This window comes from Lynx canadensis, chromosome B2, assembly GCF_007474595.2.
Source record: "Lynx canadensis isolate LIC74 chromosome B2, mLynCan4.pri.v2, whole genome shotgun sequence".
Classification (NCBI taxonomy): domain Eukaryota; kingdom Metazoa; phylum Chordata; class Mammalia; order Carnivora; family Felidae; genus Lynx; species Lynx canadensis.
Window position 1 is genome coordinate 13,229,937 of NC_044307.1, and position 15,022 is coordinate 13,244,958.

Sequence of the window (15,022 nt, forward strand, 5' to 3'; positions counted from 1 at the left end):
GCCGGTAGGAATGGAAAAAATGGTGCAGCTCCTGTGGAAAATGGTTGGGTAGTTTCTTTAAAAAGTTAATCATAGAATTACCATGTGACCTGGCAATTTCACACCCAGAGAATTGAAAACTCACGTCTGCATAAAAGTGTGTACACAAATGTACCCAGCAGTGTTATTCATAAAGCAGAACTAAGCAGCCTAAAAGTGGAAACAACACGGATGTTCATCGACTGGTGAAGTGTATATTCAGCCACAGAAAGTAGTGGAGTGCTGATACAGGCCACAGCGTGGGTGAGACCCAAAAACATTATGTTAAGCAAGAGGAACCAACACAAAAGTCATGTATTACATGATTCCATTTGTATATAAAATGTCCAGAAGAGGCAGATCCATAGAGACAGATAGATTAGTGGTTGTCAAGGATTGGTGGTGGGGGAGAGGAGAATGAGTAGTGGCTACTAATGAGAGTGGGGTTTCTGTTTGGGGTGACGAAAATGATTTGGAATTGGACGGTAGTGACAGTTGCCCAACTCCGTGAATATGCTAAAAACTACTGATTGATATACTTTAACAGACTGAGCCACCAGGCGCCCATGAATTATATACTTTAAAAGGATGTATTTTATGGTATGTGAATTACTTCAATATAGGTGTTACAAAAATAAATATATAGTTTATGTTTTGTGCAGTTCTGAACTTAATAACGTGTCCTCTGACAGATACGTGGTAATGACGTGTGCAGTGCGAGATCTCCTCCTCCTGATGTGCATTTATTATGACACAGTCCCCTTTGCCCTCATTTTGCTTTCTCTTTTCTGGTTCTTTAGTGGGTTTCTTTTTATGGTTGCTAAATCTAGAGATTTTTTTCTTTTCTCAAAAGTGCTTAACTTGATATTAACTTCTTCTTTGGTTTTGTTGAGTGAAGAGCATAAGTGAACATGAAAGAAGGTGTAGTAAAAATTAATCAGTGGTGTATTGCTTACATTTTATCCCTTTTTTTTTTTTTTAAATTGAGTGATTTAGTTGAATGAACCTCATTGAAAGATTTATTTTAGAAGTGTAGACTTACGTGTGTGGTAGATTTTTGGAGTGGAGTGCGTCTTGGGGCTTAATACGAAAATTTACAACCATAGGAAGGTGCCTCTACTGTGTTCATTCAGTGCATTGAAACACAGTCTTTTCTCTTCGGAACTAATATGAAGTGGAGGAAAGACCATTTTAAATGGCAGATCTCTGTATTACAATTTTTTAACTGTTAAAAACTAATAAAATACACATAACAAAATTTACCATCTTAACCGTTTGTAAGTGTGCAACTCAATAGTGTTAAGTACATTCACATTGTTATGCATCCAGTCTTCAAAACTTTCCATCTTGCAAAACTGAAACTCCTTGCCCATTAAACAGTTCCCCGTTGCCCCCTTCCCTGTCTCTGGTGACCGTCATTTGACTTTCTTTTTCTATGAATTTGACTACTCTAGGTACCTCATAGAAGTGAACCCATATAGTATTTGTCTTTTTGTGACTGGTTTATTACACTTAGCTTACTGTTTTCAAGATTTATCCATGCTCAAGCAGATGTCAGAATTTTCTTTTCAAGGCTGATTAATGTTTCATTATCCATTTTTGTTTTTCCATATTTTTGTTTATCCATTCATCTGTTTTTTTATTTTTTTATTTTTTTTTTCAACGTTTATTTATTTTTGGGACAGAGAGAGACAGAGCATGAACGGGGGAGGGGCAGAGAGAGAGGGAGACACAGAATCGGAAACAGGCTCCAGGCTCTGAGCCATCCGCCCAGAGCCTGATCGCGGGGCTCGAACTCACGGACCGCGAGATCGTGACCTGGCTGAAGTCGGACGCTTAACCGACTGCGCCACCCAGGCGCCCCAATCCATTCATCTGTTAACGAACACTTAGGCTGCTTCCACCTTTTAGCTATTCTGAGTAAGGCTGCTGTGAACAGGAGTGTGCAAATCTCTCTTCAAGACCCTTTCAGGTTTTTTTGGGTATATACTCAGTTGCCGGATCATGTGGTCATTCAATTTTTAAGTTTTTGAAGAGCCACTCTACCATTCAGATAGCAGCCACATGACTTTACATTCTCACTGGCTATACACAGCACTCCCATTTATCCATAGCTTCAGCAAAACTTGTTATTTTCTGTTTTGGTGTTTTGTTTTGTTTTACAATAGTCATTCTAATTGGTGTGAAGTGGTATGTCATTGTGGTGTTGATTTGTATTTCCCTAATGACTGATGATTGTGAGCATCTTTTCATGTGCTTATTGGGTTGTTATCTTTAGAAACATGTCTATTCAAGCCTTTTGCCCATTTTTGGATAGGGTGGTTTTTTTGTTATTAAGTTTTAGGAGTTCTGTATGTGTCTGGTTATTAATCTCACATCAGATACGTGATTTGCAAATATTCTCTCCCATCCTGTGGGTTGCCTTTTTACTCTGTGTTCTTTGATGCACAAAATCTTTTAATTTTGATGAAGTCCAGTTTGTCTGTTTTTTGTGCCTGTGGTGTCATCTCCAAGATATCATTGCCAAATCCCATGTCATGAAGCTTTTCCTATGTTTTTTTTCTAAGACTTTTATAGTTTTAGTACTTATGTTTGGATTTTTGATCCATATCGTTTACTTTTGTACCTGATGTTAAGTAAGGGCCCAACTTCATTATTTAACATGTGGATATCCAGTTTTCCCAGCTCCATTTGTTGAAAAGACTATCCTTTCCCCATTGCGTGGTCTTGCAAAGCTTGTTGAAAATTATTTGACCATGTATGTGAGAGTTTCTTTCTGGGTTATTTCACTGGTCTAGATTTCTGTTTTTGTAACAGTGGCACACTGTTTTGATTGCTGTAGCTTTGCAGTTTTTTTTAAAGTTAGAGAGAGAGAGAGAGAGAGAGAGAGAGAGAGAGAGAGATAGCATGAGTGAGGAAGGGACAGAGAGAGATAGAATCCCAAGCAGGCTCCATGCTGTCAATGCAGAGCCTAATGCAGGGCTTGATCCTATGAACCATGAGATCATGACCTGAGCTGAAATCAAGAGTCAAATGCTTAACTAACTGAACCACCCAGGTACCCCTATAGTAAGTTTTGAAATCAGGAAGTATGAGTCCTCCAACTTTGTTCTTCTTATCAAGGTTGTTTTGGCTATTCAGGGTCCCTTGACATTCCAAATGAATTTTATGATGGATTTTTTTCTGCTTCTACAAAAAATGTCATTGGGATTTTGATAGAGATGGCCTTAAATATTAATCAATTACTTTCTGTTATTATTGACAACATCTTAATGATATTAGTCTTCCAGTCCATGAACCTGGGATATCTTTCCAACAATTTATGACTTCTTTAATTTCTTTGAGAAGTGTTTTGTAGTTTTCATCGTACTAGTCTTTGATCATCTTTGTTAAATCCTAAATTTTTTAATGTTATCATAAATGGAATTTTTAAATTCCTTTTTTGAATTTTCATTTTCAGTATATAGAAACGCAACTGACTTTGTGCATTGATTTTATATTCTGATACTTTGCTGAATTTGTTTATTCTAACAGGGTTTGTTTTTGTGGAGTCCCTAGGCTTTTCTACATTTAAGGTTATATCATCAGCAAACATAATTTTACTTCTTTCCTTCCAATTTGGTGTCTTTTATTTCTTTTTCTTGCCTAATTGCTCTGGCTAGATCTTCCAGTACTATGTTGAATAGAATTAGCAAAAGCAGTCATCTTTGTCTTTTTTGTGGTCTTAGAAGAGAAGCTTTCAATCTTTTGCCATCAACTATGATGATAGCTGTGGGTTTTTCATATATGGTTTTATTATGTTTACATAGTTTCCTTTTATTCCGTGTTTTTTGAGTTTTTATCATGAAAGTATATTGACTTTTGTCAAATGCTTATTCAACATCAGTTGAAGTTATGTATTTATTCCCCTTGATTTTATTACTGTGGCATATTACATTGATTGGTTTCCATATGTGGAACCATTCTTGAATTCTAGGAAAAAAATCCCAATAGGTCATGGCATATAATCCTTTCAGTATGCTCCTGAATTCACTTTGCATCACTGTTTATATAGGATATGTCATTTTATTGTAGTGTCTTTGTCTGGCTTAGGTATCAGGATAATGCTGGCCTTACAGTTAGGGAGTGTTCCCTCCTGTTCAGTTTTTTGGAAGAGTTTCAGATGGTTTGATGTTTTTTAAATGTGGGGCAGAATTCATCAGTGAAATCATCAGGACCCAGGCTTTTCTTTTTTGGGGAGGTTTAAAACATTTTTTTCCCAGTTTTATTGAGATATAATTAGATATGTCGCTGTATAAGATTAAGGTGTACAGTATAGTGGTTTGACTTCCATGTATTGTGAAGTGATCATAACAACGAGTTAACATCCATCATCTCAGAGATAAAACAAGCAAAAACATAAAAATTTTTCCTGTGATGAGAACTCTTAACTTTCATATGTGTTATATGTTAGTATTACTATACACATCATGTTGTACAGTACATTGTAGTAGTACATTTATACTTTCTGACCACCTTTCTCCAATTCCTTCCTCTTCCACTCTGCCTCTGGTAGCCACAAATCTGATCTCTCTCGGTTCGGATTTTTTTTTTTTTTTTTTTATTCTGCATGTAAGTGAGATTGCATGATTATTTGTCTTTGATTTATTTCACTTTGGTTAGCATAACGGCCTCAGAGTCCATTCATGTTGTCACAAATGGCAGGTTTTCCTCCTTTTTTTTAATGGCTGAATAATATTCCGTTGTATATACTCTGTATATATATATATATATATATATATACACACATATATATATATATGCATCACTCACCCATCAGTGGATGCCTAGGCTGTTTCCATGTTTTCACTATTGTAAATAATGCCACTATCAACAGGGGGGGTGTAGATATCTTTTTGAGTTAGTGTTGTTTCCTTTGGGTAAATACCCAGAACTGGTGGGATTACTGGATCGTGTGGTATTTCTGTTTTTAATTTTTTAAGGATCCTTTGTTATGTTTTCCATAGTGGCTATACCTGTTTACAGTCCCTCCAACGGTGCAACCGAGGGTTCCTCTTTCTCAACATCCTCACCAGAATTTGTTGTATCTTTTTGATGATAGCCATTCTAACAGGTGGAAGGTGGTAGTTCCTTGTGGTTTTGATTTGTGTAATAATTAGTGATGTTGAGCATCTTTTCATATACCTGTTAGCCATTCATATATCTCTGGAAAAATGTCTAGTAACATCTTTTGTACATTTAAAAAATTACATTATTTGGGGTTTTTTGGGTATTGAGTTGTATGTGTTCCTTATATATTTTAGATATTAATCTTTTATCAGATACATGGTTTGGAAATTTTTTTTTCCCTTTAGGCTGTCTTTTCACTTTGTTATTTCTTCTGCTCTGCAGAAGCTCTTTATTTTGATATATTCCCACTGCTTTTTGTTGCTTGTACTTTAGGTTTGATAGCCAAAAAACCATTGCCAAGACCCATGTCATGGAACTTTTTACCTGTGTTTTCTTCCAGGAGTTTCATGGTTTCATGTCTTACATTTAAGTCTTTAATCCATTTTGAGTTAATTTTTGTGAGAGTATAAGTTAGGGGTATAGTTTCATTATTTTACATGTGAATATCCCATTTTCCTAGGACCGTTTATTGAAGAGACTGTCTTTTCCGTTGAGTATTCTTAGCTCACTTGTCAAATATTAGTTGACCATGTATGCTTGGGGTTATTTCTGGACTTTCTATTCTGTTCCATTGATCTATTTGTTTTTAGGCCAGTTCCAGACTGTTTTGATTACTGTATCTTGAAATTGGGAAATGTGATGCCTCTTTATTCTTGTTTCTTAGGTTGCTTTGGTTATTTGGTGTCTTTGTGGTTCCATATAAATTTTAGGATTGCTTTTTCTACTTAAAAAAAAATGTCATTGGAATCTTGATAGGGATTGCATTAATCTATGGATAGCTTTTGGTAGTATTGACATTTTAACAGTATTTTCCCAGTCTATGAACATGGGATACCTTTCCATTTATTTTCTTCTTTGATTTCTTACATCATTACCTTATACCTTTCAGAGTAGAGATCTTTCCCCTTCATGGTTAAGTTTATTCCCAACTATTTTATTGTTTCTGTTGCTATTGTAAATGAGATCATTTTATTTTTCAGATGATTTGTTGTTAGTGTATAGAAACGCTACTGATTTTTGTATGTTAATTTTGCATCCTGCAGTTTTATTGAGTTTGTTGGTTAGATGTAACAGGTTTTTTTTTATGGAGTCTTTAGGATTTTCTATATATAAGATTATGTCATTTACAAATAGAGACAACTCTACTTATTCCTTTCCAATTCTGATGCCTTGTGTTTCATTCCTGATTGTTCTGGCAAGGACTTCTAGTACTGTGTTGAATAGGAATGGTGAGAGTGGGAGCCCTCGTTCCTGATCTTAGAGGAAAACTTACAGCCTATCATCACTGAGTATGATGTTAGCTGTGAGCTTATATATCGCTTTTATTATGTTGAGTTACATTCCTTTTATACATAATTTGTTAATAGTTTTTATCATGAACAGATGCTGAATTTTATCAAATGCTTTTTCTGCATCTATCGAGATGATCATATGATATTTTTTCAGTTCTATTAATGTGCTATATCACATTGATTAGTAGAGGTTGAACCATCTTTTTATCCCAGGTGTAAATCCTACTTGATCATGGTGAATGATTATTTTAATATACTGCTGAATTCGACTTGCTGGTATTTTACTGAGTTTTTACATCCATCTATTCATCAGGGATATTGGTCTGTAGTTTTCTTTTCTGATAGTTTTCTTTTCTGGCTTTGGTTTCAGGGTACTGCTAGCCTCCTGAAATGAGTTTGGGAGCATTCCTTTTCAGTTTTTTTTTTTTTTTTGGAAGAGTTTGAAAAGGATTGGCATTGATTCTTCTTTTCAAGAAGAAACATTTCATGTTTAGTAAAATTCACCAGTGTAGCCGTCTCATGCTGGGCTTTTCCTTCATTGGGAGATTTTTGATTCCTGATTCAATCTTCTTACTAGTAATTGCTATTCAAACTTCTCTGTTTCTTTCTGATTCCATTATGGTAGTTTCTTTTTTTAAAGTTTTTTTTTTTTTTTGATGTTTATTTTTGAGAGAGACAGAGACAGAGCGTGAGTGGGGGAGGGGAAGAGAGAGAGGGAGACACAGAATCTGAAACAGGCTCCAGGCTCTGAGCTGTCAGCACAGAGCCCGATGCGGGGCTTGAACTCACGGACTGTGAGATCATGACTTGAGCTGAAGTCGGACGCCCAACCGACTGAGCCACCCAAGTGCCCCAGTTTGTATGTTTCTAAGACTTTTTCCATTTCTTCTCGGCTGTCCAGTTTGTTGGTGTATAGTTGTTCATAGTACCCTCTTATGATCCTTTGTATTTCTGTGGTGTCAAATGTAATGTCTCCTCTTTCATTTATAGTTTTGTGGGTTTGGGTCCTCTGTCATTTTTCCATGGTTAGTCTAGGCTAAAGTTTTGTCAATTTTGTCTTTCCAAAGAATCAACTCTTAGGTTGGTTAATCTTTTTTATTGTTTTTCTGTTCTCTGTTTCATTTATTTTTTCTTTAATCTTTATAATTTCCTTCCTTCTGCTAACTTTGGGCCCTTTTCGTTTTTCTGGTTTCTTAAAGTGTAGAAACTTAGGTTGTTTATTTGAGATCTTTCTTTTTAATGTAGGCATTTGTTATGAACTTCCCTCTTAGAACTGTATTCCATAAGTTTTAGTATGTTGTACTTCCATTTTAATTTGTTTCAAGATACATTTTTATTTCCTGTTTAATGTCTTCTTTGATTCATTGATTGTTCAGGAGTGAGATTTTCAGTGACTGATGCAATCTTCCTTACTAATTATGGGTCTTTTCAGATTTTCTGTTTCTTTGGGATTCAGTCTTGGTAGGTTTTATGTTTCTAGGAATTTGTCCATTACATCTGGGTTATCCAATTTGTTGGCGTACAGTTACTCATAGTACTCCCCTATAATCCTTTTTTATTTCTGTAAAATTGATAATTTCCCACTTTTCTTTCTAATTTTGAGTATTCTTTTTTTTCCTCCTTAGTCCACTTAAAGATTTAATTTTGTGAATCTTTCTAAAGAACCAATTTTTTATTTCACTGATTTTTCTCAATATTTTTATTCACTATTTTATTTATCTGCCCTAATGTTTACTTTTTCTTCCTTCTGGTAGCTTGGGTTCAGTTTATTCTTTTTCTACTTCCTTAAGTTGTGAAGTCAGGCTGTTGATTTGAGATCTTCCTTCCTTTTTAATGTAAGCATTTATAGCTATAAATTTCATTCTTAGCCCTGTTTTTCTTGAGTCCTTAAGTTTTGGTATGTTGTAGTTTTATTTTCATTCATCTCTTAATACAGTCTGATTTATGATTTTTTTTCTTTGACCCATTGGTTATTTAAAAGTTTTAATTTCCACAAATTTGTGAATTTTTCAGTTTTCCTTTCGTTCCTTTTTGATTTCAAACTTCATCCCATTGTGGTTAGAAAAGATACATTGTGTGATATCTATGTCTCTTTTTGTTTTAAAAAAGTGTGTATATATATACATACACTTATATATATATGTATATATGTATACGTATGTGTATATGTATGTGTATATATATGTATGTATATATGGGCTGTTTTTAGAGCAATTTTAGGTTCACAGCAAAATTGAGCAATAGGTTCAGAGATTTCTCATTTACTCCCCTTTAAAAAATCTATTGAGAGTTAATCTGTGGCTTAGCAAATGATCCATCCTGGAAAATTTTCCATGTACACTTGAGAAGAATGTGTATTCTGCTGCTGTTGGGTAGAATGTTCTGTATATATTTATATATCTAGTTGGTTTATTGTGGTGTTCAGGTCCTCTCTTAAGTATCTTTTGTCTGGTCATTTTAACCATTATTGAGAGTGAGGTATTGAAGTCTCTGTTATTGGAGAATGGTTTATTTCCCCCTTCAATGGTGTCAATTATTGCTTTGCATATTTGAAGATTATTGTTAATGATCTTACCAGTTGTACTCTTACTGAGTACATTTATTAAAGAGTATCATTATTAAAACCAGGAAATCGACACTACCCTATAACCGACAGACCTCATTCAGATTTCATCAGCTATCCCACAAATGTCCTTACTTGGGGACCAGGATCCAATCCAAGATCATAAATTGTACTCAGTCACTCTATCTCCTTCATCTCCATTAATCTGGCACAGTTCCCGAGTCTTTGTTTTTCATAACCTCGACACTTGAAGAGTACTTTTTTTGTTATTTTGCAGAATGCCCCTCAGTTTGGGTTTATGTGCTATTTTCTCATGGTTAAATTCAAGTCAGTGGTGTTTTGGCAAGAATACCAGGAGGGCAGTGTTGTGTCCTTTTCAGGGCATCATATTAGTAGGCACATGATGTTTACGTGTTTCATTAGTCTTGATCACTTGGTTAGGGAAGTGTCTTCATGGTTTCTACACTGTTACACTGTTTCCCCCCTTTTAATTTATGTGTGTCCTTTGGGGAGATACCTTGAGACCATGTAAATATTTTGTTTCTCTTCCTAATCTCACCCACGAATTTTAGCATCCATTTCTTTCCTGAAACAGTTATTGTTGTGCTTAGGAAGTGGTGATTTTTTTATTTTTATCATTTTTTTCTACAGTTATTAATAGGAATTCTACAGAAGTACTTTTCCCTTCTTCCCCATTCATTTATTCAGTTATTTATTTAAAACACTGGGGGTAAAAAAATAAATAAATAAAAAATAAAAATAAAAAAGTAAAACACTGTGGGGGTGCCTGGGTGGCTCAGTCGGTTGAGCGTCCGACTTCGGCTCAGGTCATGATCTCACGGTCCGTGAGTTTGAGCCCCGCGTCGGGCTCTGTGCTGACAGCTCAGAGCCTGGAGCCTGTTTCAGATTCTGTGTCTCCCTCTCTCTCTGACCCTCCCCCGTTCATGCTCTGTCTCTCCCTGTCTCAAAAATAAATAAACGTTAAAAAAAAAATTAAAAAAAAAAAAAAAAACACTGCGAACTCTTGGAAGTTTGTTTTATTCCTCGAGTTATAACTCATTACTACCATTATTAATTTGCTGCTCAGATTGTCCCAGGTTTGGCCATTGGAAGCCGCTTCAGGTTTCTTCTGTGTCCTTGTGAAATCCTATTATTTTTTGAGTTGCTTTTTTCTTTTTCTTTTTTCTTTTTTTTTTTCTTGGCACCATAGGAGTTCCAGGTTCAACTTTATTTATTTATTTTAATGTTTATTTATTTTTGAGACAGAGACAGAGCATGAACAGGGGAGGGGCAGAGAAAGAGGGAGACTGAAGACAGAATCTGAAGCAGGCTCTAGGCTCTGAGCTGTTAGCACAGAGCCTGATGCGGGGCTTGAACTCATGGACCGTGAGATCATGACCTGAGCCAAAGTCGGATGCTTAACCAACTGAGCCACCCAGGCACCCCCAGGTTCAACTTTAGATAGTGTTTTTTTTAAATGTGTGGTTTGCATTGATAATTATTTTTGGCTTTTTTTTAGGTATGAAGATACATGGGCTGCACTTCACAGAAGAGCCAAGGAATGCGCAAGTGCTGGAGAGGTAAAGAATGGGCTAACCTTGGGGGGAAAATCTCTTTTTGCAGTTGGAATTGCATTAAAGTTTCTTGCAGGATATCTGAAATTAAATTTAGTAGTTATGAAACCCCTAAATTAATTTTTTGCAATTCTTCTCAACTAAATCTAAGCTGAGTTAGGCGTAGAGAGTTTATGACTTTTATCCTCAAGTCTCAAGGAGATATTTGGTTCATCTCAGTATAATGTTTTGAAGTTGAGTCTGATGCCTAAAACCATTAATTTGCTTACCAAATAAATGTAAAAGTTTCAGGGGTCATCCTCAATTCACTTAGGGGAACAAACTATTTTGAGGCATTATGTGTAGAGTATATAATGTATAAAAGTGATTGTACTTTTTATAAAGTGTACTTTTATTGTGTATAAAAGTGATTGTGATGAAAAGTATTTGGTACACATACTTATAGCTTTATTAGCCAAGATTAAATACTCTGTCCTATGGTTGTCAGTCAGACTTACTTCTTTATAAAAACACTTCTGTGATTCTGAATTTTAATTAACGTAGACTTACTTTCTTAACCACTTACCTAGATGTGGGAAGCTGTAATAGTTACATAGAGAAGAGTAATATATGTGATGAAAGTTAGACATTAGTGTTTCTCTTAGAAATTACTGACAAGGGGGAATATAGGTTTCTGGTAGTAAGGCAGACCAGGTACTTTGAAAAGCCCTGTAGCTGTAAAACACTTAAATGCTGGATAGATATTTTAAAAATTATTTAATGCATTAGGCTCACAAAAAAGGGAGATCCTAAAGGGGGAAAAAAAAAAAAACAGAAGAAAAAAGGGAACCGAAATCAGAGTGGTTAAAAAACAAACAAACATGGAAGCTGGGGTCAAATACTAAAATAAAAGCTTCAAGATTTATGGAGAAAGGAGACTCTGTGGGGAACTGGGTCTGAGATGCATACAGCTCCTGAATCTTTGAAGCAGCTGTATCCCTCAGTGAAAGGTTAAGGTAGGGGAAAAAAAGCTACCTGTCTACAAAAGGAGGCAACAGGGAAATCTGTCTTTGTAACAGCTTGGAAAAAATACAGTCCTGTTTCTAGATTTGTTACCATCATCTTGGCCTCATATCAGTGCGGAGCCCCACTCCATACTTCCTGCATGATTGAGGAAACACTGAATTAAGAATAAAGGGAACACAGGTGACTGTGTTCTTTGACACCCAACAGAAACAAACACAAAGTCTGTGTGGATGAAACTGTGTAAACCTAGGCCCCTAAATATTTCTACAGACCAACTTTCTTTTTTTTCCTACAGATTTATTTTCTGCCACCTCTCCAAAAAAAAAAAAAAAAATTTAGCAAACACACAGATATATTATGAAAAGTTTGAGAGGCACCAGAACCAAAGAATAAGACTTAGACCTACAAAAGACATTAGATATTGCACTGTTGGATATAGACTGTTAAATAGGTATATGCAGAGTCTTTTAAAGAGATAAAAGGTGGATTAAAAAATGAGTAAGGAATAAGGCTTTGTCAAACAGGACTTTAAAAAGTCAGTGACATTAAAAATCCAAAGTGTGTGCTTAAACAGCAATTGTATACAGCTGAAGAAAGAATATAGCAATGAAGAAAGAAAGTCACCTACTTAGAAGGGATCTTGGAGGTAAGGAAGGGATCTTGGAGATAAGGAAGAGATATCTGAGGTAAGAAAGGGATCTCTGAGATGAGGAATCTCGGAGATAAATATGAAAGAGGGGTTAGTAGAGAATAGTTACAGAAGATCTTTAGGTTGAACCCAGTGAGATTACCAGTATTGGACTAATTTTGCTCTGTAAAGTTAGTGTTTCATATGGATCAGCTTATCTAATAAACATTCTAGAAATAATGAGGGGAAGACAATATAGGAAAAACTAAATATATAAAAGACCAATAGAACTACAAGGGAAAAAACAGATAAATCTGTGATCAAAATGGGAGAATTTTAATTCATTCCTCTTAGTTGATAGAAAAAAAAACCCAAGATAAAAGAAGTATGGATATAGGAGATTTAAATAATGTGATTAACAAATTTGACTTGACGGACAAATGTAGAACACTGTCCTAGCAAATGTGAAGTACAGGTTCTTTACAGCATGTTTAGAACACTTGAAAATTGACCATTTACTGAGCTGTAAAGCAATTCTCAACAAGTTTCGTATAAGTGAAGTCATACAGACTATTCTCTGATCCCACTGCAAATGAAGCTGAAAATCAATACAGGAAGACAATTTTGAAAATTCCATAGGTTTGGAAATAAAAAATATTATGACTAATTTATGGTGCAAAGAAGGAAAATTATTGAAAACTTTATTTTGAAAAGCGTTTTTAAAAAATATTTATTTTTGAGAGAGTGGGAGAGATATAGAGCAGGGGAGGGCAGAGAGAGAGGGAGACACAGAATCTGAAGCAGGCTCCAGGCTCTGAGCTGTCAGCACAGAGCCCGACGCGGGGCTTGAACTCACAAGCCATGAGATCATGACCTGAGCCGAAGCCGGACACTTAACTGACTGAGCCACCCAGGAACCCTGGTATTGAAAACTTTAAAATTTACATGTAAGCTGTTGAATTTGCTCAAGTCTACTTAGATGGAAGTTTTATAGAGAAAAAAGAAAGACTGACAGTGACCTAAACTGACTTAAGAATTTAGAAAGCAAACAGAATAAGCCTTGAAGAAAGAATGGAAAAGATGATAGAGATAAGAGAAGTAAATTAAATAGAATATAAAAATACAGAAGAAACTAAAAGTGAAAAGTTCCTTTTTTTTTTTTTTAAGTTTTACTTATTTTTAAGTAATTCCTACACCCAGCGTGGGGCTTGAACGTACAACCTTGAGATCAAGAGTTGTGTGCTCTACCGACTGAGCCAGCCAGGTGCCTCCAAAGTGAAACGTTCTTAGAAAAGACTAATATAGTAGATAAATCTCTAATGGTATTCATCAAGAGACAAATAATGTTAAGAATTGAAGAGAATGTTACCAGTTATCACAGAGAGCAAAAAGATTGAGTTTATGAACAACTCTGACAAATTTGAAAACTTACATGAAATAGCAAAAATCCTAGACATTTTTACCAAAATCAATTCTAGAAGCAATTCAAATAGGGAATAGGAAATTTCATTAGTGGTTAAAAATTGTTTCTGCTCAGAAAGTGCTGCAGAGTTAGATAGAAGAGTTCTATCAAACTTGGGGAATCTACCGTTTCAGTGTTAGACCAAGTCTTGTAGCAAATGAAAAAGAGGAAACTGTGCCCAACCCACTGAATGAGACTAACATAACTTTAATACTGAAACCAACCAAACAAGGGAAGTATGAGAAAGTGACACTGAGGTCCAGTCTCACTCATGGATATAGATATAAAAATTATGAACAAAGTCCTCATCTCTCGCTTAACTTCAGTTTCTGAAAGTCAGATGTTCCATGCAAAAGCTCTGACAAGGAGTCTATTTCCCATATTCTAACATTTATTTATTTTTGGGACAGAGAGAGACAGAGCATGAACGGGGGAGGGGCAGAGAGAGAGGGAGACACAGAATCGGAAACAGGCTCCAGGCTCCGAGCCATCAGCCCAGAGCCCGACGCGGGGCTCGAACTCACGGACCGCGAGATCGTGACCTGGCTGAAGTCGGACGCTTAACCGACTACACCACCCAGGCGCCCCTATTTCCCGTATTCTAAATGGGAAAAGTTACGACGTGTCACCCACAGCCCTCAACCAGCTTGCTTAACTATATTTAAAACCAGCAAAATGTCTATACCTGGAGCAATCTTTTAGGATGTAGAGTGCTTAAAGCATAGTTTTCCGATTGATTACCAGACTTTTAACATGACTGTTAATAAAGCGTTGCTTATGTGCAGTCGTGCGGCCTCTCAGCGCCAGCAATATGCACCTCCTTTGTGGATGTGCTCCTCATGCTGTATCGTGGTTGTGATATTCTAACAGCTGTGTTTGAAATACAATTTGGGCATCTTCTCGCACACTGTTTTAAAGTGGGGGTCAAGCTGGTATATAAAGTTTTCCTACGTAAATATTAGCCAGAACTTGGTATTGTCATGTGGATGTCCTGTGAGTGCTGGATGATCAACAAAAGGCGTTCTTTGGCGGACATCCTACACCATATGCTTGTGTTGGCAGACAGACCCAACAATGCGTAAAAACCAAAATCCTGCCCGCCAGGTCTATTCCAGGATTAAAAGGTAGACATTAGAGATTTGATAAATGCAACTGACAGCGTGAATATATTAAGAAAAATACGTGGCCATCAGATGCAGAAAATATAACGGACCAGTTGTATAATATCATACAATTAAACACAGGGATTCAGTACAATTCAGCATCTAATTAAAGTAAAATGATTTAGCAAGTTTTTGTAGAAAGTAACTT

The 15,022-nt window shown here is 35.9% G+C and overlaps 1 protein-coding gene across 1 annotated transcript in view; it reads left to right on the forward strand.

Annotated features, from left to right (window-relative positions):
- Window positions 1-15,022, forward strand: part of DTNBP1 (dystrobrevin binding protein 1) — a 132,202-nt gene that overhangs the window by 12,548 nt on the left and 104,632 nt on the right. The window contains exon 4 of the mRNA XM_030314810.2: window positions 10,562-10,622. Coding sequence (XP_030170670.1) covers window positions 10,562-10,622 — 61 coding nt within the window. The remainder of the gene's footprint in view (window positions 1-10,561; window positions 10,623-15,022) is intronic.